This window comes from Puccinia triticina, chromosome 8A, assembly GCF_026914185.1.
Source record: "Puccinia triticina chromosome 8A, complete sequence".
Taxonomy (NCBI): domain Eukaryota; kingdom Fungi; phylum Basidiomycota; class Pucciniomycetes; order Pucciniales; family Pucciniaceae; genus Puccinia; species Puccinia triticina.
Window position 1 is genome coordinate 1,818,631 of NC_070565.1, and position 25,904 is coordinate 1,844,534.

General features: G+C 47.6%; 5 protein-coding genes across 5 annotated transcripts; 3 read left to right on the forward strand and 2 right to left on the reverse strand.

The window, feature by feature from the left end:
• Positions 1-5,445: 5,445 nt before the first annotated feature.
• Positions 5,446-6,051, forward strand: PtA15_8A176 (uncharacterized protein; the record flags this gene model as incomplete). The annotated part of the gene is made up of 3 exons (XM_053171577.1): positions 5,446-5,453; positions 5,606-5,708; positions 5,911-6,051. 3 exons carry the CDS (start codon positions 5,446-5,448, stop codon positions 6,049-6,051), a joined length of 252 nt encoding a protein of 83 aa, XP_053022827.1.
• Positions 6,052-11,307: 5,256 nt separating this feature from the next.
• Positions 11,308-12,613, forward strand: PtA15_8A177 (uncharacterized protein; the record flags this gene model as incomplete). Its single annotated transcript, XM_053171578.1, has 3 exons — positions 11,308-11,578; positions 11,651-11,873; positions 11,953-12,613. The coding sequence occupies 3 exons, from the start codon at positions 11,308-11,310 to the stop codon at positions 12,611-12,613; spliced, it is 1,155 nt and encodes a 384-aa protein (XP_053022828.1).
• Positions 12,614-16,629: 4,016 nt separating this feature from the next.
• On the reverse strand, positions 16,630-17,949 carry PtA15_8A178 (uncharacterized protein; the record flags this gene model as incomplete). The annotated part of the gene is made up of 1 exon (XM_053171579.1): positions 16,630-17,949. One exon carries the CDS (start codon positions 17,947-17,949, stop codon positions 16,630-16,632), a length of 1,320 nt encoding a protein of 439 aa, XP_053022829.1.
• Positions 17,950-18,287: 338 nt separating this feature from the next.
• Positions 18,288-19,819, forward strand: PtA15_8A179 (uncharacterized protein; the record flags this gene model as incomplete). The annotated part of the gene is made up of 2 exons (XM_053171580.1): positions 18,288-18,390; positions 18,456-19,819. The coding sequence occupies 2 exons, from the start codon at positions 18,288-18,290 to the stop codon at positions 19,817-19,819; spliced, it is 1,467 nt and encodes a 488-aa protein (XP_053022830.1).
• A 1,068-nt stretch (positions 19,820-20,887) lies between these two features.
• PtA15_8A180 (uncharacterized protein) lies at positions 20,888-21,445 on the reverse strand (the record flags this gene model as incomplete). The annotated part of the gene is made up of 1 exon (XM_053171582.1): positions 20,888-21,445. One exon carries the CDS (start codon positions 21,443-21,445, stop codon positions 20,888-20,890), a length of 558 nt encoding a protein of 185 aa, XP_053022831.1.
• Positions 21,446-25,904: the final 4,459 nt, after the last annotated feature.

Below are 25,904 nucleotides of genomic sequence, written 5' to 3' on the forward strand. Positions count from 1 at the left end.
AAGACTGCCAAGAATTTCACCATGTGCCATTCAGAGGCTATTATGCCCACTGTAAAATTTTGGGGGGCTTTGGGGCACTGGAGCTAAGGCTTTGTCGGATTTCCTACTAAAGAAATCCGCCAAATTAGAGACAGTAGCACTGCAAAAATAACTTGGTCAACTGCTTGCAGTTGACATGCAGGATACTCAAGCCAAGCTGCCATTGTAACTCCACATGAATGCAGAAGTGCCTTTGTTGGCACAGTCACTGTGCAAGGTGCACAGTGACTGTGCATTGAAGCTTGGGTCGAGTCAAACCTTGAGTAAGGCTGGTGTAACACCACCAGCTTCCTCAGAGTTGCCGCATGTCAACTGCTCACATTTGACGCAGTTATTTTTGAAGTGTAGCACACCCCTTTCCTGGGGTGCGCCAATGCCGTGAGGCTCATCAGGTGTTATTCAGAGTGCTTTGTGGCCGCTGTAAAATTTTGGGGGGCTTTAGATGCCCCAGTGCAGAGGTATAAATTTTTCTTTATTTTCTGTCATTTTTTGTGAAATTAAAATTCCGACTCCCATTCTGGAGAGTAGAATTAATTTTCCGACTCCCAAAATGCGCGCGGGTCGAACTTTGGTCCCGCGGACCGGGGACAGACGTCCAGAGGCTGTCCGCGCGACGTAAACAACTTTTGGGAGTCAATTAATTACTTCATGGGAGTCAATTTTTCAACTCCCTATCCCTTATATCAACGGATTATGCTTCAGTGGCATTATTTTTACTAGAGTCCTGTTCCAATGTCCATTAGAATATACTTGTTACAAAAATATCTATTCTTTACTACTGCCTAAATACAAACTTTTTTACAACATTTACTTCTTCTTCATCATTTTTTTCTGCTAATTGTACTACTAATAGATTTGATACATCCTGCACACGGGAAAGCCTCACATACAATTGACCATGACTAAAAACCTGATTCCTGACAACAATGGGCCTTTACTATACAGATATTGGTATAGTATAGTTATTGCATTTTTTTTTGTCCAATAACGGTACTGTTATTTCCATTTTCTGTAATGAATTTTCAATGCTAGGGGTGTTCAAAGTTGACTGCACAAAATCATAACACCATAAATTCATAAAATTTTAATCTGAAAAAAATGTGTAACTCCCAATCACTCAAAAAAGAGCAACAATTCTAAAATGGTACATAAAAAATGATCACTCAAAAGTGTTATGATTTTATGATCTTATGATTTGAAAAAAATATGATTTCAACTTTGAACACCCTTACTATATCTATGGTATTCAAAATTGCATAAGATTTTTTTACATAAAATCATAAACTGCAATTTTGGCTGGGAGATGTCATTTTAAGTTTTATGCACGCTGACATCTCCCAGCCAAAAATGGCTTTATGATTTTATATAAACAGTGACATATGCAATTTTGAATACCATAATCCAATTACATGTTTTTTTTTTTTTTGGAAAATAATATATCCAAATGAAGGAAGAAAAAAAATCTCAATACTATACTGGCCAGATGTGGCCAGTGCCAATAATTAGTAGGGATGAAAATCTATCTATTTCTTGGGCTTGGGGATCAGAGCACCCAAAGCCTTTCCAGCCTCAGAAAAGTCCCCTGAGAGGGGAAAATCCTCACAAAGCCACATAAGGCTGCTGACATATTGTGAAATAGTTGAAGGGAAAACCATGTCTGGAGCTACACACTTCTGCAACCGCAGAGAACTATCTCTCAATGGAACAAGCGCTACCCGGTGTTCCTAAGTACCAGGTAGGTGGCATGGTTTGCCTGTACAATCATCAGGAGCCCACATTTCATTGCCCTATGTTTACACCTGGTTAAGTGCGTTATCATGGTAACCAGGGGCCAAAAAATTCACTATACCTGTATTTTTGGTTTCAGAAGAAAAAAAATAGAATACTATACGGGCCACTTGCGGCAAGGTCCAATACTAGTACAGTTATTAGTATAGGGTGGTACAGCCAGACCTATACTATACCAGAAAGGCCCGGTTATTGTAGAGTATAGTATAGGCCCCTTGTTGTTCCTGAGGACCAACACCACCCGTCTCACACTTTGACCCTGACATTTATTTATTGTCATAGCAAAGGCCAGCGCAACAGAAAATTTGTCTATAAAATGATACTTTCACATAAGAATCATCTTCATGCAAAAGGGTTATTTTTGTAATTGCTACCTCTTTACCTTTATGAGGTCATGTGACAATCCGCGCGCATATAGTATTTTTTGTCACCTTCAGCAGCACCAACCTTGTGCCATTGCAAAGGCCATCATCAATGCTTAAACTCCTCAAAAACACCACTGGGATTCCTGCCTTGAGCTTTAATATGTGAACCGGGAACCCAGGGAAGTTGATTTTGCTCAACACCTCTGGTTGCAATGTTGTCTCCATTGCTTCATTGTTTGGTTTTTCAATCGAGATTGATTCCAACTCTTCCACAGGGATTGCCTTCAGGATTTGAGCATTGAGAAAATTTAAGTACAAATTTAATGGGGTTAGAATACAGCGTTTGGATAAGTAATTTGCATATGTGGCAATATCACTCTTGCGTTTTGAGTTGATCTCCTGAAAAACCCATTCCATCGCCCTCTGTTCACATGCCGCGGAAGAAATAAAGTTTTCTAACTTGATGCCAGTTAAACGTATTCAAGCAGAATCAGAATTTTGCAATAATCCTTCCCCTATGCGCAGGAGTTCATTGGCAAATCTTTTATTCTCTTCTGAATCCTTTCCAGACCCAAGCCCTAACCTGACATTTTCTTTCAATGAAAAGATTTCAATCATATTCCATAAAATTGAGCTCTTGAGTGTTGCAAATTCAGACCTAGGAAAAACTCCCTCCTTGACCACGGGCAAAGTCTGCCTAAAATTGGCAGCAAAGACCATGAATTTTCTACCAAATGGCCGTTGGATTCCAGTAAGGTCTTGAATTGAGTGATCTACAGTCTTGATTGCTTATATTGTTGGCGCATTGCAACGGCCTTGTCCCAAACAATCACTTTTGCTCCCAGCAACCTCTTGCCAATGCTATCCTTTGACGTAAAGTTACACATACTGACCTCCATGAATTTGAGAGGGATCTTAAAACTGGAATGTGCAGTTTGACCCTCAGTTAATAACAATGCTGCGACCACAACTGGTTCCAAGCCCTGCATCAAAAAATAGTTGATGAGAGCAACACTGGGTCGCTACGCTATTTCAGCTCTACGCGTTAGCGTAGCGGCAAAAAGCACCCATCTATCTTGCATAGCGTTAGCGCGCTGTTAGCGCCGCTACGCTGCGCTAATTTTCAGCGGCGCTAACAGCGCGCCAATTCTTTGTTAGCGTTAGCGCGCCGCTACAGTCGCTACGCTACGCTGCGCTGCGCTACAGCGCTTTTAGCGGAAAAAAAGCCCTTTTTTCCCGCTAAAGGCGCTGTAGCGCAGCGTAGCGCGCGCTCTTTTGCGCCCTACATGTTTAGCGTTAGCGCAATTGCGCGCATCTGCGCTAACGCTACGCTATCAGCTAAAATAGCTGCGCACCGCGTGCGCGTAGCGTTAGCGCATATGCGTGCAATTGCGCTAACGCTACGCTAAAAAATAGCGCATTTGCGCTGCGCTACGCTACGCTAACCGCTATGGTTAGCGTAGCGACCCAGTGTTGATGAGAGTATTTAACACAAACATTTTGCCAGTACCCCCAGGACCGTCAAGATAGAACAATTTGCCTTCATTGCCGGCTTCAATAAAACTTGTGACACTATTATAAAAAAACGTCCGAGCTGGATTTAGAAGTTCAACATTGAGCAGCCAACAATCTACAATGTTGATGCTTGTTACAATATTGACACCCCTGGATTGTAGCTGAGACAAAAATTGATGCTGATTCAAATCCACTCTCAGTCCCATGGCCACAAGCAATGATACCATTGATGTAAGCGTCCGTTCTAAGGGGTAAAGAGTAAAGGCCTTAAGTTCCTCTTCAGTTGGATTGTCCACTCCGTAGTCGTTGTTCAGCTTGTATTTTAAGTCATTGCTGAGAGCTATAAGATGCCTGTTACAGAGAGAAATCGGTCCTGCGGGCGGACTGTGGATTAAAATGATACAAAACATCAACCACAGTTGATATCCAGTCTTGAACAAAGCTGCTTGAACCATAGCATTGTTGTATTGCTTATCATTGAGCAAGAGTCCCATCATATCCGCAGCTTCACAAAATGTGTCACAGAAAACCCCATGAACAGTTGGGAGGTGTTCAAAGGAGTGAATATTCTTCTTATGCAATAGTAATAGTCAGATATAATACCTCTCTCCTTGATGAACCGAAGCAAAGTAGATCCAACTGATTGTTTCCATTGCTTTCTTTTGTGGTTTCCAATCATTGATTGTACGGTCCCACCAGAAGTGATTTGGGATTTCGTGATGAAAGCAATCTCTAGCATTTTTCATTAACCCTTGGACTTCCTTGCAATTCAGCTTGAAAAATTGTGTCATCATTGTCTGTGCCGCTCTTCCTGAATCTATGTGATTACGGGCCTCTTCAGATGACCTGAACACTACGGCTTGAGCATCTTCTTCATGGAGAGAAAGACATTGAACTGCAGGATGAAAATCAGACAGTTCAAACTGGAATAACCGCCAAGCCGCTGAATTAAACATACATTATTAGTAAGAATTTCCTATATCATGATCTCAACAAAACTCACCCTCCACAGGACCAATATACCGCGCATCCAAGTAAGCAGCTGTTTCATCATTATCTTCAAAGGCCATGTAGGATCTATTGTGGCCTTTACAGATGTATCCAAGTTTCTTAAATCCACACAAACGTGGAAACCTAGATCTAAGTTTTGGCGTATTTCTAATTTAAAAAGAACACAACAGAAGAGCACCAATTTCTACAATACAGGCAGCCGTTGAAAATATCCCCAAAGACCTAAAAGGCCCTATGGATGACCCTCCAACTGTGCCAAAGCAACAAGCAAAAAAGGGCCGGTTGTGAAAGACTCTGTGAAAGAGCTGTCAAGGAGGGGCCTAATCAAGCAATGTAGGGGGCCTCCAGGGAGGGGGTGGGACAAAACCAGAACCCCTGGGAAGACAAATTGACACCCTCCCCTCCTCCTTAAATACCCAAACTTGGCTCATCCATAGCGGGAAAGTCATGACTCTCGACTCTATGCGCATCCGGCGCCACGACCACCGTATCCTTGTCAATGCCACGCCACCCAATGTAAACCCTCCGCTGGACAGGGCCCTATCACCTTCATTACTGTGAAAGCCGTATCGCTGGACCTATCATCATCGGCCGTGGGGCAGGCCAAAGACGTCGTCGCAAGGATCTTTGACCTTCAGCTTAGCTGGACCCGTCGGGTGCACATACGCGTTGAAGCAGCTGCTCAAACAAGCCTTGTTGTTTGATGCAAAGCAACCTTTGATACACAATGGCCTTGTACAGTCACAATCCCAAGCACGCCAACTAGACCGCGAACAGCCAAAGTGAGCTGTTGCCCGTTGCCCATCCTTCCATCCTCATCCCGTTGCTGTCCACCGAGTTTGCCGCAGCTCTCTCGCGCTGATTGCAATTGATCATTCACACCAAAGACCACCAAAGATCCTCCCACAAGCATCAGTCAGCGTCACCCTTGCTCTGAGCAGTCCCTGTGTTCTTCAGCTCCTAGGCGGCCAAGCTCCTCAAATGGCAGCTGTATGTTGACTTTGGCTCTTCCAACCCAACACATTGCACTCGTCCAGCTTCTCCACTTTCAAGGTTCCAAGACTCTGAGAGTTTGGCTCGCTTTCTTCCTTTGGGTCAACTACTGAAAACAACTGCTTCTTCCAACTTGGCGGGTTCTTTATGGAGGTGAGATTGACACAGTATGGGCTCTTGATCCCAAAGCACCTCGCAGCAAACAATCTCCAAGGCCACCGGCGGACGTGTGATCTCATCTCAATCAACATCGCTGTGTTTCTGTTCTCCCAGAGCTTCCACCTCCCCTTCTTCGACCATCTCAGCCTCATCACCCCCACTGAGTACTGGTCCCACTTAGCAGTCTCGTCGACCACAAGTAGTAATACTCTCCAAACAGGAGCCGAAGCAGGACCAAGCTCGGAACTCGACCACGCAGTCAAGAATGCTCGAGAAAGCACGCGAAGCATGCCCAGGCGGGCATCAGCCCCAACGGGGTCTTCTGCTTGATTTTCCAGTGCCAGAAACCGCCGGCCCCCAGGCCAACGCAGCCGAAGCCAGCCGCGGCGGGCTTCACGACCAACTGCTGCTCAAGACAGTGATCTCGATCTCGTTGGGCCCACGCCCGACGACACCAATGATCATTTTGGCGCCATCGACCAGCTCCCAGCGAAGTTTGTTCCTCAACGAGTGCTGCTATTGGCCAGGGGCACCGCCTTCTCTCCCAACATCCCTCTTTCAAGCTCTAGCGCAGGCTGGCCAGCGAGCACGCCGGGGGGATCAATAGAATCTAGAATAAGCTTCTCAGTGCTCATGGAACGCGACCGGGATATCTTGCCCACCCTCTTTGGTGTTCTGTGCCCACCCCTCTCTTTGACCATCTCTCACAACTCCTTGACTTTTTTGCCCACCTTCTGAGACGTTCCCAATCCCCGCCCTCTCCATCCCCCAATCTGTCCCCTCCATCCTATCATTTCCGTAAATTGGCCGCCAGACTGGGCCCTTAGTGTTCATCTTAATTAGCCTGAGCAATGAAGGATCTTATATGATGTCATGTGCTAATTTGGATGGAATTTGTGGCTGTCAGACCCTGACTAGGCTATGAGATCCCCAGCTGGTATCAAGTGTGAGTGGCAGGAGTACATTTGATCACCCGGTAGTAATGAAAGTCAGCAAAATCCATTTTCAGGGTTATATATATATGAATGATTGCCATATAATCAGTTGAGTGGTGAAAGTAGGGAAATCTTATTCTTTGTGATTTCTGGTTGACACCAAATTTTGTTGGTTGTACCTGTTGGCTGGTTGGGCTCCTGTTTCTTTCTCATTAATTCAATTCTTATTGGAAATGTTGGGGAAAATTAGACTGAAATACAACAAAATGTAATGCCATGGAAAAGGCCATCAAATGTGTGAAATTATATATCTTTTCTGGGTCAGCCTTTATGCATACCAAAGAAAGACCATAGGCACACCATTTTTGGTGTGAATTAGTGTGCACTCCAAAAAGTGGTGTGCATTAGTGTGCACTCCAAAATTTGGAGTGCACACCCATGTACTCCACAAAATTGAAGTACACACTCATGCACACAAAATTTGGAGTGTACACCCATGTACTCCACAACATTGGAGTGCACACCCATGTAATCCACAACATTGGAGACTTGGAGTGCACACTCATGCACCCAAAAGTTGGAGTGCACACTCATGCACAAAAATTGGAGTGCAGACCCATGCACTCCAAATAAAATTGGAGTGCACACCCATGCACTCCAAAGAAAATTGGAGTGTGCACCTATGCACCACAAAAAATTGGAGTACACACTCATGCACTCCATAAACAACCTGAATTTGGATTCCATGTGTTTGCACTCTAACAAGAGTGCCCACCCCAAAACTACCATTATTTTTCAGCCCGGTGTGGATGTTTGTTGACTACTTGATTGTTTAAAGACAGAGAAATGCACTACCCAATCAGGTAGTGCATGAGTGTGCACACTATGGTTTTTGGAATGCACACCCATGTACTCCAAAGCCAGGTTGGTTTTGGAGAGGATGAGTGTGCACTAAGTTTTGGAGTGCACCCCAATGCACACCACTTTTTGGAGTGAACAATAATACACACCAAAAATGGTGTGCATGTGGTATTTCTTTGGTGTGCATAAAGGTTGACCCGCATCAGTGCGCCTTTTGGCACTGCATTCACACTGATCCCCGGTGAGATTCAGAGGTAGTACACTGATTCAGCTTAAGTGCAAAGGTCAAAGTGCTGCACTGACGCTGATTGGGCTGGAGTATCAGCAGTCTACAGCTGTGCGGCACTGAAAATGCCTCTGATATCAGCACAGTGAAGATGTTTCACTGTTGGTTCCTACTGATCAGTTCATTGTGATATGGGTAAGAACTTATCTTAGAGAGATTCTTTTTCATTTTAGACACCTGGCATTGCAGCTCCCCCCCTTCAGCGGCGAAGCCGCCTTGGCCTCTAGTGAAAAATAAACGGATGGATAAATGGCGCTGGGCACTTGAAAGTGCGGCGGCGTAGCCGCCTTAAACTCTAGTTTATATAAGTATTTCACAGCTTAAATTCCAACTGCAACCTCCACGTTAACGTGAGAATCTAACCGCAGAGAAAGGAATTTATTAGGGGTTTTCAAAGTTGACCAGATGCAACTTGCATGCACTTTTGCAAGTCGGCCTTCAAGTTCATTCTTGAACACCAAGTTGCAAAAGTGCATGCAAGCCACACTGTACTACACCCCCTAAGCCTGCTTGAATGTTTTTTTGGATTTTGGTGTTCAATAAAAGCCTTGAACACCAACTTGCAAAAGTGCATGCAAGTTGTGATTATATGGGACAACAGCAGTATTATCAAACAAATTTGACCCCTTCTTGATGGTACGATCATCATCACGACGCCTGTAAGTGGGATATGCGCCTTTGACTAACGTTGTTTCCTGGGCAAAAGGCTTTGGAAAATGAAAGCGGCACCTGCCCTTCCAGATGCATGTTTGACCTTCACATGGACCGTGCAGCATGCATCTTGCAACAATTCAATGTAAGTTGGTGTAAGAGCCCGCTACAGAGGGGCGGGGCTCTTCACCGGGACAGGACTCAGGGACACAGAGGCAGGACCTCGGGCGGTTTCTAGAACTGTGGCGGGATGAATTGCTGACTCGGGAGAGATGTCAAGACGATCTCTGCGTTAGTCTAGATACATGATATAAGGGGAGGGGGAAGAAGAGGTAGAAGGGATTGAGCTTACCTGACTTGGGAGAGATGTCAAGACAATCTCTGCCAAGTCAGGAGGGGCGGGGGAAGAGCAAGACTATAAGCGGGATCAATATTTGGGATCTTGTGATCCTGCTTGTGACACCTCCAAAGGGGGGGGTTACAGTTGGGCTCTTCCTTTTCATCTGGAATTTCGGCAGTAACAACACTAATGATTTTTGCTGGTGTTGTAGGCTTGTCCGCATTGTTGACTATAACCATGAGGTGCATATTTTTGGAAAGCAGCACAGAATTTCAGAGCAATGTGGTACAAAATTTTTTATTGATATGAATGCAAGTGCAGACAACCTTTTTTGTGGGAGCAACACAACATTTCAGAGCTTTACAAACATAAAAGGAAAATAATTTTTGGTTGTTGTATGATGATGGCAGGTGGGGATCACCTCTTTTGTGAGAGCAACACTGCATTTTGGAGCTTTGCGGTACAAATCTAGCAAGGGAATTTCCAGCCGGTATGCCCGCTCCTTGGCAAATGCCTAGCTTAACTAAGCCTCTCAAATGGAGGGTCCGGGGGACCCCGCCTGGAGGGCTCTCCACAGGAGAGGCTTACACCTAATGTCAGAAGTCTGGCAGGGAAAGGAAGGATATTCAACCCCAAAATCACTAAATAATTATTTAATAATCAGCAAAATATGTACAAAAAAAACTGAATAGACAGTTTCATTGGGAGTGCTGATGCGCACCCTCACCCAGAATCTTGAGCAAAAATCTGTAAAACTGATTGAAGGAATCCTTTTTGAAGGTCAAAGGAATCCTGGAGGATATTACATTGCTCTGAAGATCCATTTTTGGATTTTCTGATAATATGCACAATTGAATTTCCTATCTGCAACAAAGTGCAACACTACACCACGGGCGAAGCTCAACAAAATGATTTCAATTGCCAGCCAATATCATTTCGGTTGGTCTGCCTGCAAGGGGGGACCGTCGCCAGATGGTCGGCGTTTTCACTGGAAAATTCCAGGAACCCTACTGGAAGGCAATCCAAAATTATTTTGGATCCCCAACGCACTTCCGAAGTGCTTTCGTGTGCAATTCGGAATGGTTACGGGCCGTCGCAGGTTTTGGAGGGCTCAAAACAAGGTTTTGGCAAGGTGGGTGGACAAAAGGGAGGCTTGAACATGCAACATGCTTCTGATCCACCCCAACCAAGCTCCTTGCCAACTGCCCCAGACACACTGTGGTATGGCGGCGCTGTTTTATATATAGGAACATGCTTCTGTGAGGTGTGGTCAGCCATATTTGGAAACATTCCGGGGAAAATCCAGGAAAAAAACCAGAATGGTCTGTTTCCTGGAATGAAGTCGAATCAATTTTGACTTCATTCCATTTTGGACGCTACCCAAATTGCGATCGGAATGGTTCCGGTACTTTGACCATACCGGAAGCATTCCGATCGGTTTTTGGTCCTTCAACCATACCGGAACGATTCCGATTGGTTTTTGGGTTTTCCTACCATCCAGTAAATTTTCTGGATGGAAACTTTGAATCTTCACCCGTGGTGTACATGTGTAGGATCTGCAGATATCTGCGGGTTTGCGGATCCAGGATCCACCAGGCATGATGGTTGTGCATCTTTAGTTTACATTTCCTCATGTTTTTTTTTATTTTTAAAACATTAGTACAGTGCAAATGGTTTGGATTGAGGAGATGAGACCAGTGCCAAATGAAAGCTGAGGTCCAGAAGTATCTTTTGGCTCGGGGGCAGGTCCACAGGACCTGAGGGGGAGGCTGGCTGAGGCTTAATATTTTCCCTCCAGCCATTTGTGATTTCTTTCCCAGCCAAAATTTTGACATTACGCGCAAGTCCCTCCCTGCGGGAGGGGCCGAGCCTCCCACCAGGGGGGACTTGTGTTAAGTTAGGGCAAATGCGGACGGTACAGTTCGGGCTAAAGGCATAAACAGGACGCTAGGTTTGCATCCGGGGGTGGTGTAGATTGCTGGCAGATCCAGTGAGGACCAATGGGCCTCACGTAGTGGTCTTGCTTTTCCGGTGCGGCAGATTTTGTCGTTTAATATTGAGAGGAGAATGAACACCGGTAAAAGTCGCCCAGCCCTTTTTCCATTCGACATCAAAAAGCAGTAACTTTCCATATATCTCTCTCCACCCGCTCATCTCATCTAGAAAGCACTCTTGCCTGAGCATATCAGCAGCTCATCCAAAATGGTTCAAAAGGCGCCCTCCATCCTTCCTTCGCCCACCCTCTCTGCAGCAGACAATCTTTCCATCTCTTCAAAGTCTCAATCTGGACGAAACCTCCAGAACTTTCTAACCCCCATAGATTGAACCTTAGTTTTTATCAACAGTTTCAAAACAAAATTCAAGATGGTTAAACCGCTCTCAGTTTTCCCCGTCTTTTCCGTATTTCTTCCACAGGTCTTTTCGCATTCGTTCATTATCGCCCTTGATGGAGCGAACGGTGTGCAATCTTCCGGCTTCGGGACCCGGCTCACTACAAGGGGTCAGGTCCATCAATACACCGGTATCATCACTGACAAGGAAATTAAGGCGGGCACCGTGGGCCCCTGTGGAAGGATTTTCGGTGGTGACAACTTTCCGCCGTTTGTAATTGATCCTCATGCTGAGTTGGCCCGAGGTAAGTCTGAAAGTGTGGAAGGTCTCCTCTTTTTTCTATTCAGCAATCAGCTGACAGTCTGCATTCCAACAGCCGAAGCCAGCGGTGTATCCGCAGTACATAAAGACGGTTCCATTGTCATGGGCGTGTTTGTCCACAACCCGGACGGCTCTGGTCCATTCAATTGTGACTACTCCCGAGACGGCTCGCTGTCCACTTTCAAGCCTATGAACATTACTGTTCAAGTTGAAGGCGTTGATGGTGTTAACCCAGCGGCACACAACTACGTCTATCCCTTAACCGCGGCCTTTTACCCGTAAGCGCTACATTGAGTCTCAGCGGTAAATCATAACTGACTACAAATTAACCTGCCCTCCGAAATCTTCACACAACAGGAACGCAACCTGCACTGGTGGTAAGGGTAAGGATACCTGCATCGTCAGATGCCGGAATCAACTTGGCTTTGGTTCGTGTGCCGCACTCAAGTTAGGTGACGCCGCCAAGCGAGCCAAGCCCTCGCCGCCGTCCAACGCAACCAGCACCAACCACACCATCGCCGTTCAGCGAGCTAGTGCCAATGACACAGCCCCCCAGAACTCGACAACTTTTCCTCTGCACGCGCACGATCCAGTCAACCGAACTAATGTTACGGCTCCTGCTGTTGCTCCCGCAGCCAACAACACAGTGTCAGTGCCAGTTTCACCTCCGCCCGCTGCTTCCTCTCCTAAGAACGCAGCGGTAGTCCCGAGCAGCCCCCCTGCCCCTCAGCCGGCTGTGAACCAGGAAGCAGGCCCAAAATCGAGCCAGACGACAGTCGGGCCCAATCCGGATGCATTCAGAATCTACAACTCTGGGGCGCAAGTGGAACCGCCAGCTGTCTTACCAGCAAACCAAGGCAGCAACCCCAACGTAAAGTCAAGTGTTCCACCGCCCCATGATCCCAACTACAACCCGTTGACTGCTGATATCTCTCCGTCTCCCGCCGGTGTCGAACGAAGATCATTACCCAAGACTAAGCGCGTTTTCTTGCACAAAAGACCAAGAAGGCATTTCTAAAGTGTTGTATCCAAACATCTCTGAGGAGGATGCCTCGAATCTTAGCGCGTTCGTGTCTGCACTTTAACGCTGTTCACCCACTTTAGAGTTATGATCAGCTCTATTTGCTTTGTTTCGAGGTTTCCTGGCATACACTGTTAAATTTCATTTTTTTTCCTGCAAACTCTTTAAATGCTGTGCATTAAACTCTTCCACTTCCCAAATTCTATGTCCTAATTGTTTACCTTGCCCAGCTATTTCTATCATCCTTCTAATTTTTGTTTCGCTCAAACTTGAAATTGCTCCCGCGCGGCTTTCGGTCTAACTTGACACAAGTCCCGTCGTTTCAGAGGGCAAGCGGCTAGGCCTAAAGCGCCCGGGCAGCGCGGGCGCCCTCTGAAACAGGGGTGAGCGTCCCGCGGGGACGTGGGGTCCCTTCGGGACCCTCCGCTCGAGAGGTAGTTAAGCTAGGCTTTCGGTGGCGTGCCTGATGCTCATTTCCTGTTGCTCTGCTAGTTCTGTTCAGGCGTGCCTACCCCCGCGCAATTCCCTTTCAATGAAAGATGTTAAACCCCCAACACCATTTCCCCAGACGAAGCCAGTAATTGTGTTGCCCAAAATTGCTTCTTGGACTCGGAGTCCACTCCCCAATGATGGCACAAACTGACGACGTAAGATTTCGGCTGGGAGTCGCAACTTTCCTTTAAGTTTTATGTAGGGGCACGCATTCCCGCCAAGATTTTGTTTGTTTGCATAGTTGATGTTTAGAATGGAATTAGGATGTTAAAAGACAGATAGAAGGCAGAAGCAGGAGCAAGGACGACACTTTTTGCCTTGATAATTATATCCGGATCAAGACTTGAAGTCGATGGAAACTTTTGAGATGATCTATATACAACATCACGACTGGGGGACCAAATCACAGGTTCTCGACTTAGACAAAAGATTTCAGACAAAGACACGACTCGAGATTCTCCACCTACACCCGAAGCTGAGGCAATGTAAATCGAGGTCATAACTTCAGTCCGCAAGAGGAAGGAATGGCTCGGCTGGAAGATTGGTATGCCACCGCCAGGAGACATTCATTCCGCCGGGGTAGGGAACTGTGGGACAATCAACGCCGCGTTCTAAGCGACAGAGGATTCCACAAAAGAGAACTCTTTGCGTGTGGGGAGCATTCGCCTTTGTAAAACTTATGCCACATTGCGCAGCTTTTGGATGGAAGAAAAGGACAGGCCTCAAACTTAAGTCTTCATTGTTTGTTGTATCCTCAACGCAAGAGCGACTTAAGTCTTTATTGTTTTTTGTATCCTCAACGCAAGAGCGGTGCACCTTTTTTCGGAAAGCAGCACAGCATTTCGGAGCAATGCGGTACAAAAGTTTTTATATCATGAATGCAAGTGCAGACAACCTCTTTTGTGGGAGCAACACAGCATTTCAGAGCTTTACAAACATAAAAGTAAAATAATTTTTGATTGTTGTATGATGATGGCAGATGGGGATCACCTCCTTTGTGAGAGCAACACTGCATTTTGGAGCTTTGCGGTACAAATCTAGCGAGGGAATGTCCAGCCGGTATGCCCGCTCCTTGGCAAATGCGGACGGTATAGTTCGGGCTAAAGGATGTGAAGTCTCGCAGGTTTCTGGATAGCGGAGAATGCGAGAGAACTAAGTTGGGGAATACATTGCACGGCTCGGAGCCTCCTTTTATAGGCGAGGGGTTGGTAGCGAAGCATAGCAAAGAGTAGGGAGGACTCGAGAGGAAAGGGATATGTCCCATGGGATGGGATGATACAAGATATTGGGTAAAGGACGGATAAAGGTAAAGGGGATGGCCGGACTTGGAGAAGTCCGGTCGCGGCTTAGGTCACTAATATACATGCTTCGGCGAAATAAGCTATAACAAGGCGAGAGCGCCGTTTATAGAGATATAAGATGTATAGGAATATAGAGCCGAGGACGGCTGAAGATACAGTATGAGTCAGAGAATCCGGTCTTGGATAAGACCGATAAGAAGACCAAGAAGAGAGCAGCCGAGAGCGGCTGAGAACAAGAGGAGAGCCCGAGAGCGGGCAGAAGAGATGCCTATAATAGGCATAAGGTAGCATACCGGGAAAGGGAAGACCGGTGAGTCTTCACAAGGACGCCAGGTTTGCATCCGAGGGTGGTGTAGATTGCTGGCAGATCCAGTGAGGACCAATGAGCCTCACGTGGTGGTCTTGCTTTTCCGGGGCGGCAGATTTTGTCGTCTAATGTTGAGAGGAGAATGTGCTATCCCCAGGCTTTCGAGTAGCTTGGTCAAGGTGTGAAGCACTAAGCCTCTCTCTCCTGAAGACCGCAGGGAGAAGGACAGATCGCCCTTGGTGTAGAGCATCAGGCTTAGCTAAACTTCAGCTAAGCTTAATGCCCACCTGGCGCATGGTTAGCGCAACACAAGCCCCTCGATTTAGTCTGCATAGTATTATTGCCTGGCTGGTGCAAAGCACCCGTTAAAATGTAAGTCGCCAATGAGGGACTTGCTAGTTGTCACCACATTTTGGGTTGAGCATCCGGGATGCTTTGGTGAGGAGTCTTTACCTTCACATTTTTCACTACTTTGCTGACGGGCAATCTGGATACAAGCTAACCAAACCTCTCCGCAGGAGCCTTAAAGCATCTTCCGCTTTTCCAACGTGTTTCTCCTGAAGCACAAAAAAAAAAAACTCAATACTTTGGAAGCCTTGAAAAATAAATGAGAGAATGGTGAGTCTCTGAACGGTTTCTTAGCTCTACTACTATCTTCAGGCGCTTGATTTGCGGACCTTTAGGAATAGAGATTTGGAAATTGGAGCGGAGTTATTGGGGAAGGTTGTGAGTTGTCGGACATAACAGGGGTTTTTTTTCTATTGTTGTTGACATCCGAAAACCAATTTTGATAAAGTTACATAAATTCGAAAAAAGAAGGATTAAAAGAACCTCGAAATGATGACCGCGTCCCTGGCTACCATTCAGTTTGCTGGTAGCTATGAAGCTTCGCCTATGCTTGAAAGTCGCAGGATTTAGAGCTCCATGCAAGCCGCAATGGGAGTCTAACGAGAAGGGAAAAGTCCAAACAAGAATGAATTTCTCGGATTAGATTTATATTGAACCGAAGCTTCCACACGCTGTTGGCTTAAGTTGAGTTCTTTGAAACTTGGGCTCCTGCCAATGCATAATTGGACTCCTATGTACGCGCGCGATGGTACCGACTACCGCCGTCCGGTCGGGTGTCTGGATCAAGTGATCAAGTTATAGACCATTGGAAAAGACGGATCAAGGCATGGTTCTCATTGATCAGACATGAGGAGACCACTGAGAGCAGAGGACCCAGCTGCAGAGTGGTGATTCATCCTGGCATTACATAGGCTGGAACGGGCTGGAACAGACAAACAGCTCAGTTAGATCACGCTGTGATGCCCCCCAATGAAATACCTCTTTGCACTACAGATCGCCTACAATGGTGTCCGTGGTTTCTTGTTTGACGGGCATCAAGTTTGTTTTTCTTGGGGTGAACGCTGTTTGACCGACACAAGTAAAAGTGCATAACTAGAGCTCACCAGAGGTACTCACTCCCTTGAAAGGTAAAGGATGAAATCTCGGAAGATTTGCCGTTCAAACTAGCCGTGTACTTGGAATCATGAGGGCACGGCTGTATTTATTCGAACCGACTGGAAGAGTATACAAAAATTTTGCGATAAAAAAAACACGGGGGCACAGCTACGTAGGTAACCAGAGACGCTTTCTACGATGGGCCAGAGTTGGCATTAATTTGCAAGATATTTGAATTCGTCATACTGATATTGTAAACAGGAAATATTCGAGCATGGAGCATAAGACAAGCGAAAAGAATTGTTCGGAGGGCTTGATCGACAAAAAAGAAATCATGATAGTAGTAGAAACAAAGATGGCCGCGAGTGAATCATAGAATCAAAAAGAAAATCAGTAGTTAAGATATGAAAAACTACAGATCTACTCGTGCTTGATGCATGCTTTTCAAAAGTCTCTCTTTTTCTGTTGTTCTAGATTATATTTGTTTGAGCTCGACAAGTCTCCCACTGGCGCCTAATCTCCAGCAGTTCTTGTTGTACGCTAGCTCTTTGGGCCTGCAACTGGCGATCGAGCTCCTCCCTATCCGCCTGCATCCGGCGGTCGAGCTCCCTCCTCCTGCGTTCAGACTCCTCCCTGTCGGCCTTCAATTTGCGCTCGAACTTCTCGCTCTCCCAGTCGCTGCGACGGTCGAGAAGAGCCTGCTGGCGCCGGAACTTCTCGGCCTCCCATGCCGAATGGCGGCTGTAGAACTCGCCCTTTTGGTCGACGTAGGACTGGAACGCTTCTGCAAATGTCCATGGCCCCTCCTCCTCCTCGTCGTCCCGATCCATTCGAGAGCGGGTCTGCGTGCCACTGTGGATGGCCAGACGTCGTCCGTCGGCGAAGGTCGGCCCGGCCGGCTCAGGAGGGTCATCGAGAAGGACTGCCGATACCACATTCCTACGCTTGCGCCTTGAGACCCGACCCCAGCTTTCTTTGGATCGCAGGAGCGGAGCGATATCGGGGGTGAACGTCGATCTTGACATGAGGCGCCGGAATCCCCAACACATAAGTTGGAAGCTCGCTGGAAGACGCTGCTCGGCAGCCAACACCCGATCCAACCGCCATCGTCTGTCCTGCTCATACGTCTCCCGGTCTCTCTCATAGCGCTCTTTCCTCCGCTCAAATCGGCGCTGGTCGGCATTCAACCGTCGTTCGAGGGCCTCTTTCTCTCTTTCGTACTGGGGGTTGCCGAGATGCAACTGGCGGTCATACATCTGCTTCTCCCATTCAAGCCGTCGGCTGTCGATCTCGAACTGGCGGTTGAACGTCTCCCGATCCCATTCCAGATGACGGTGGAGGAACTGGATTTTTTGATCGATGTGAGCTCGGAATTCCGCCACGAGGGCAGCGTCCCAATTCTTAGCCTGCTCCTCTGGAGTACACCTGGCCATCATGTCGGGTTGGGGCTCCAAAACGTCACGGCGAGCGTTCGCAACATCTAACTGAGGCCTGTCAACAGGAACGGGGGCTGGAGCATTCACGGCTACTTGAGCCTGCTTTGTCGACGGCCCCTGGATCGACCTTCTTTTGGATACCAGGGGCGAGCCAGGCATCAATTGCGCGCTCGATTTACGCTTGGCCCCGTGTGTTCTGGTGGCTATTGAAGTAGATTGCTGCATCTGACTCTGTGTGGCTGCCCTCGCTGGGGTTCCACGAGCGGGACGGATGGTATCGACCTGCTGGCCAGCGTCCCGACCACGAGTGGCACAAGTGCGTTGGTTTGCTAGCCTCGGATCCAAGTGCTTCATAGTTTAGATCAGCCCTGGTGCAGAGGAGAGTGAGAGCGAGTGTGAGCGAGCACTTTTCTTCCTGGCAATAGTACATATCCCAACATAAGCCCTGCTAGTGGAAGACTCACGTGTGCCCTCGTTGAACATCGGTTGGGCCAGCCGAATCTCGACGAGGATCGCTGTGGGGCTTTTCGGAAGATTCGAGAAGATGTCGACACGCAGGTGCCCACACGTGACATCTGGTGCCGGCGACGGCGACTGTCACAGGGTGTGACAGGGGATGGTGATATGTGCCTGTGAACCTCATCCGCTGGAAAGTCACCTCGGCCATCGATGAGGTGCTTCCTGGACTGGTGATGCCCCTCTCCGAGGAACCTATCCACTCCCTCCACGTCGCCTCGCCTGTCATATCCCAGCTCGCCGATTTCCCGGCCAGGTACTCAGAGAGACTCCAGCGAGGTCAGTGGCCTGGACAATTGGGCTTCTTGCAACCGTACGACTGACTCAGCTTGTTTCGTTTGAAGCCGGCTTCACAGCAGCATCAGAAATCATCCTCATCAGCCCAGAGAGTCTCAAGAGCCAGACCGGCCTAAGCAGCGAAGAGGTCCAAGATGTGTATCGCAGGTTATCCGCAATATGTTCGCCCCAGGTCACCACGGTTTCCGCGCGACTATCAGCTGGGGAGGATGGGTTCATCACGCTCGGATCGGCCGATCTCGACCGGGTATTCGGCACTATTCAGCGCGGGATCCCGGCCGGACTGCTGACAGAAATCGCCGGGGAGTCCGCCTGCGGAAAGACCTGTCTGTCGCTCCAGCTTTCCTTGAACGTCCAACTCCCCCACGCCCTCGGGGGCCTCCTTGGCGGATGCATCTATCTGTGCACTGAAAGCGCTTTCCCCACTGTGAGATTGCATCAAATGGCCTCCGGATTACGCGCCCGATTGGACGCGATCATCTTGGCTTCCTTGCCCCCCGAAACGCAGGAGACCATCCAGCAATTGACGGTCGAAAGCATGATGGAAAACGTGCATCTGACGCGTGTTCATAACCCGCAAACGTTAATCCACACGATCCACTACTGTCTGCCCATATTCCTGGGCAGACATAGCATGCCGAAGGAAGGATCTCCGGCGCGGCCGATCAGATTGATAGTATTGGACTCGATCGGGGCGATCTTCCGGGCGGATCTGGAGCAGTCGAAGCAGAGCAGTGCGAAGTTCAGGATGACGGAGCGAGCGGCGGAGATGAACCAAGTGGCGGATGGGCTGAAGGTGCTTGCGGACCGATACCGGCTGGCCGTCGTGGTCGTCAACCAAGTCTCAGACGTCATGGCCCCTCCCTCTTCCTCCTCTGAGCTCGCCCTTCCCCGTCCACACAATACGATTGTCGGTCGTCCTAGCCAGCCGGGCAGCTCGGGAAGCGCTGCAACAGCCGAGAACGACCGCAAAGGCTCGCCCAACAACTCGCCCGCCTCGCTCCCCCTGCCTGTCTCCACGCCCCTCTCGACCCCCGGCTCCACTCCCCTCCCCTCCCTCGCCCCGATCCCGCTGCTCTATCACCAACAGGCGCGCCATTTCACCGGCCAGAAAGTGACCCAGAACCGCAAAGAAGCCGCCCTGGGAATCCACTGGACAAACGCCATCAACCTGCGCATCATGCTCAACAAACTCCACTCCTCCCTCGACCCCACCACCCTCCTCCCTCAACCCCTCACCCATCCTCAGCACGACCCCCAATCTCATCGCGTTAAGCTCTCTAACCTGGGCCTCAGGGAGGCCGTGCTCGTCTTCTCCCCCCTTGGCAAAACTGCCCTTAATCCGAATCAAAGAGGCGTCCAGTTCGTCATTCACTCGCGTGGAATCGTGTCTGTGAACGAGTTCTTGTGAACCTCTCTTCCTCACTTATCCTCTTAGGCTGCTTTCTTGTTGGGATTTTTTCATGTTTCAAATCCAACAGAAAGCATGTCACTCACATGCCAGCGAATTCCATTCATTTGTTGTTGTAATATTCCTCAACCTTCATCAAGCACCACGAACCTTTTTTTTTTGGAACATATGTAATCTGATGTGTGTGCGTCATATACAATCCTGGAAACATGATTGATAAGACAAATCCCCCAGCAAAACAGTCACGATCGATTGCATATTCCAGCTCGCATGTGCGGCGTGGACGACTGAGGGAAGGCCAAAAGTGAGAATAAGGTCAAAAAAAAGGTAGGATCATGGTGTGGTTTTCGCCCACACAGCCGGCCTGGGACTTTTGGCAGGATTAAGAAGACGAAGGTTTTGATGAGAGTGGCCAGCGCTGTTACTCTCGGAGGGTATCCACTTGAAAGTCCTAAGTGCGGGTTCAATTTGACACCTCTCTGTCTTTTGGATCAATCTCTTCAGTTGGCGTTGTTGGTTGATGGACTACCAGGGTGACTCCTCTCCGCCGAGCCTTCCCTCACAGAGGAGTCCGATCCGAGCGCATGGACTATATCTGGGTCGCAAAGGTTTCGACATCCGTCACTCTTCAATATCGCTCCTAATCAAAAGCTTCTGGTTTTGTCTCGAGCCGGCAAAGGCAAACAATGGCTATGGAGAAGTCCTTGATGCTCCGCGGACATCGGCGACCTTCGCACAAGCTTCTCCGCTTGCCTGCCATTCACTTTCTTCAGGATACATGCATATCAGAGAGTGTCTTGAACGTTGAGGGACACTCAGAAGTAATCAAACGCAAATGCTAGGAGAGAGTGAGTTACTTGTATGTCTCAGTACTTTATCTTCAGCTTACAAAATTCACTTGTTTTGATTTTATCTGAGTGGGTAGAATCACCAGTTTTCCGTTTATCATGTATGTTGGCGCTTGAAAAAATAGAAAAGAAAAGATAGATGAAAACTATTTAGGAGATCCACTCCAGGCTTGACGCATATTTTTCCAAGAATTCTGAAAGCCTTTCGTCCTCTCTTGCTTTAACTTGAATTTTTTGGTTCTCGTCGAGCCCGCCTGGTCTCCTCCAGTCTAAGTTGAAAGTCGGCTCGGCGGGCCTCCATCTGGCGATTCCTCTCCCGTTCACGCTCCACCCTCTGTCGTTCACGCTCCTCCCTCTGTCGTTCACGCTCCTCCCTCTGTCGTTCACGCTCCACCCTCTGCCGTTCGCGCTCCTCCCTGCTCGCCTTGATCCGATTGTCCAGCTCCTCCCTGCTCGCCTTGATCCGATTGTCCAGCTCCTCCCTGTTTGCCTTTTTCCAGAGGTCAAGCTCCTCCCTCCTGCGTGCACCCTCCTCTCTGATGGCCTTCCTTCTTTGCTCGGAGTCCTCCTGGTTCCAATTGCTGAGGTGGTCGCGAAAGCCCCGCTCGCACTCGAGCTTCCACTCTTCCCCCGCCGAATGCCGACTGTAGAAATTGCCCTCTGCATCGACGTAAGACTGATACACTTCGCCAAACATCCAGTCATTGGCTGGATCCGTAAAAAACCGATCGGCAGCGGTTGGCTCGTCCGGTTGAGGTGAGTCATCGGGATGGACCATCGAAAACACGCTTCTAAGCTTGCGCCGTGAGATTCGTTCCCAGCTATCTTTCGATCGGACAAGTGGAGTAGTATCTGGGGTGAACCAAAGAAATAAGAATATGTGAGCGGGCGTTTTGCCTGGACCATTCATATCAGAATATTCATACAAGCCCTGCTGGAAAACTCACTTGTGCCCTGCTTATAACATCAGTTGCACCAGTTTGGAGACTTCGAAGAAAGGCTGTAGGTGTTGTAAGATTCCAGAGGGGGTGGTTTCCACATGTGACATCTGGCCCACACATATGATATGTATGAGCGACTTCGACTGTCAGTCAGAGGGTGTGTGACAGGGCGATACGATATGACCCACCGCTGCGACCGGCGGCGACATGCACAGGGCCGGCTGGAGTCGCGGACCGATTACCCTTATCCAACTAAGCATGGGTCCACCGCCCGACTGCGCCCGGCCCCACGACGGGGCACATTGTCTGGGCAGATGTGCCCGACGGTTGCTCCAACCGAGGCATGAGCTGGCATTAGGTTCCACTCCAGGCCGGACAAAACCGAACTTGGTCAGTCCTCCCTTCGGAGGTGGCAGGCAGGCGCCCCTCGCGCGAAGCGCGATCCCTGTGAGACAGAGACCCTGCGGGGCTCTCCTGCAGAGAGGCTGTCTTAAGCTCGGGGCAAACCCCGCCTGAAGCGGTCACCAGATATGTGTCCGGTCCTTTTTTGCTGTTTATTGACATTGCGCAATCGCATGATCCATTTGGACAGTAGCTCTTTCACAAAACCTTTCAGATTATCATTATTAGTATTTTTACAGTAAGAAAAAAACAGCAAGCAATTGTGGAAATCAGTTACACTTCTTTCTTTTCTTGAATTTGCCATCCTATCGGGAAAAGTGGAGGACTCCCCGTCAATCTGGGAACCAAGATTTTTCCAGATTTTGCGGAGAAATGGGTGACTTCCCTTCGAGATCTGAGGGCCTCCCAGAAGTGATCTGAAGCTCAAAAAGCTAGATTTCTCTGCAAAAATCTAAACTTTTTGGGTCTATATCATCAACTGGAAGGGTCTCAGAAATGACGGGAAGTCATCCAATCTGGGATTGATCTTCCCAAATCCTAGATCTTCCCAGATTTCCCTGCGAAATCTGGGAAAATCTGGGTTTCCAGATCGGCGGGAAGTCCTCCAGTGGAGGACTTCCCGTCGCAATCTGGGAGCAATCTGAGAGCCTCCCAGAGTCTCAAAGCCTAAATTTCCCTGCGAAATTTGGCTCAGATCTGGGTCTGGAAGGGGTTCCCAGATTGACGGGAAGTCCTCCAGTAGATGGAATGACAGGTAGTTGATGGACCAAATGTGTGTTGGATAATGAGGAAATTGAATGATGAAAAGCCACAATATTGTTCAGATTGATGAAGTCCCTAAAAATGAGCATCACTGCCAGAAAAAAAAAATGCAGCAAACTTAATCACAGTGTGTAATGGAGTAGGGACCTGGTCTAGGTAGGCCTCGAGATTATTTGACACCTCCAGTACTCTAATCCAGACACATCATGGGTTGTCAGGAACACTACTGATTCTCATGTTTTCGCGCGCGATGTCTCTCTGTCTATGTAGAATTAGAAACCAAAAAAGAACCAGAGAATGCAGATCTGGAGACGCGTGAGTACTGATCCATTCCTTCAAATCTGCACATGCATTAAGTGAGATTAGGCAACAATTGCTGAGATCTTTCCGCCGCTCTGTTCTCCCCAAATTTCCTTGTTGGCCCATTTGGCTCTTGTTCCCCGGCAGTCATTGATTACTACGGCAGAGGTACATAAGTGAACTCCACCATACATGTTGGGGCTATCATAGTCTATCATAGTCCCCATCATGTCTGAAGCTAATAATATACTATTGGTTCAGTCGACATCAAGTGGGAAGCTTTGGACAACAACAACCCACACCGTCTTTTCATCCAACATATGCGGGATGAGAAATTTGACCCGGAATATGCAGCTTACTTAATACAAATTGGTTTCAAGGGTGTTCTGCACAATCGTCTGGCCACGGATAAAGAAGTCAAGGAATGGCTTAAAATACTTGCTTACACTTTACGCCAAGCTAAACACGCGCGCTCAACTAAGGTATCACCCCTGGCCATATCTGCCTTGTATGGCCTCCTCAGCCTTGAGTTGAGGTATAGAAATCTTGAAAGGAATCTCCCTGATATTTTTGCAATGCGTTGTTTGGTTCGCCATATTCAACAAGTTATAACTATCTTTGGAGCAAAATCTTTAAGATGGGAACGTGGTTTGTTTCACCAATATTTCTTCTTGGTATATCATAACACTGATACTTTCTCCCTTACCTATTCTTTCCAAATTAGAATACATTTCTGCGGGCTTTTTTGGAAAAGAGATAAGTTCGTATATTGAGTCATCTATCACACTATCTCGCACCTGACACCATTAATACTGACTCTCCAGCATCATTAAAATCTTACTGCACAGTTGATCTAGACAAGTTTATGCAAATCATCAAGCTTGATGAACACCTCAAAAATGCAATGTTCTTGCCCACGCCAGAGAAAGGTTGGAAAGACCTCCAGACTCTCTGTGAAGAATTTGGCTCTTCATCGGCTCATAGGAGACTGGTGACCATGGCTATCTTCTATCATAAATTCAAGGACCATGGGGATAACCAAGTGAAGAGTTCAGGGGGCTGTTTCAAAGCATTTCTAGATCTGGTCTTTTCCATCATGAACAAGCTCTTGTCCAATTTGTTACAAATTCAAGTAAAAACGGTCAAACCACTCGTCTCCTCCCTTCCAAGTAATGAGAACAATCTCATTGGGCACACATCAAGATTGTGAATTGAATAACCCCCTGTTCAGCCCGTGTACAGACTCTGCTATATGCCTATGCTTGATCGGACTTGGTATTTCAGTGTGTAGAAAACTTTCATGGTGCCATGGACTCTTCCCCTTTTGCCTTTCACAACGTGTGATTTGTACACCTATGGTGTTCAAAATTGCATATGTCACAGTTTACATAAAATCATAAAGCCAATTTTTGCTGGGAGATGTCAGCGTGCATAAAACTTAAAGTGACATCTCCCAGCCAAAATCGCAGTTTATGATCTTATGTAAAAAAATCTTATGCAATTTTGAACACCATAACCCTTTTGAATTTCACACCCCCTGGGGCTGAAGCACCTATGGCCACTACTCCGCACTATAGTATACATAGCATGGCGGGGGCGGACTATGGTACGCAGAGGGGTTACTCTCTGCCCAAAACTAAGAAATTTCCCGCGTCTCCAGCAACAGCTCAATGTCCAGGTTTTTGGCCTCCGAATTCTTGCCCAAGTCCCACATCCTCCCCTTCCCCCTGCTTAGCTCATCACCCGCACCCAACACCTACATAACAGACCATCACAGGTCTTACAACATACATACATAACCAAAACCTGCACATCACTCCACCAAGTACATAACACTCAGCCACCACCCAAACTCACCCCGCCCAAAACCACACCTCCGGTGCCAAAACCATACCTCCCCGCCCGGACACTCAACACACCCAGCCGTACTCACTCATATTGTAAATAAATACTGTGAACAATCATACTAACTCGTCCCGGTAGCTGAAGCACCCACCTGCATGCAACAAATCATAAGCAACCCGGTGCAGCCCACCAGGGACCATATTGTTTGTTTACTCAGATTGCTCGCTTTTAGCAAGCAATCTTGTAATAAAAATTACCCGCTTGATGTAGTGTAATTTTTCTCTGAAACTAGAAAGTGATCGATCTGCAAGATCCCTTTCTTTTAAGTTGTCTGACCCCTTTTGTCAGGTGTTTCTTGTAATACATGCGCATGTATATTTCAAGCACAATAAGATAAAAACATTCAGAAAAAAATTGGGACTTGTCATGTGAGAGCAGAGAGGGCAACCAGGCAGCAAGACTATCATATCAGGATAAGTGAAATGAACTACAACAAAAAAATTGAGAGCAAACAGAGCTGTGTATTGTACAATGTATCATCCATCCCTCCCCCTCTGAATTTCCACCATTGCCTGTGATATTCATCATCATCTTTCTCACATTGTCAGTTGTTGTCGTTGTCCTCATCCTGATCACCATCATTGTCGTCATCATTGTCATCATCATCATCATCATCCTCCTCCTTGTTGTTGTCGTCGTTGTTGTCTTTGTCGTCATCATTGTCTTCGTCTTTGTCTTTGTCATCCTCTTCATCCTCTTCCGCTTTGTCTTCATCCTCATCCAAATTGTTGATAATTTGCTTTTGTTTCTTCTTGGTTGCATTGTTTGATTTCTCTCCCTTCTTTGCCTTTGCCTTTGTTGCCCGGCCTTTGTTTGAGTTGGTTTGATTGGATTCAGCAGCTTCCTTATGGGTGGTGGGATCATCGGGATCTGTGCCCAAAGTCTTAGGGGCATCAGCAGCAGGTGGCCCCGTGAGCAAGACTAAGT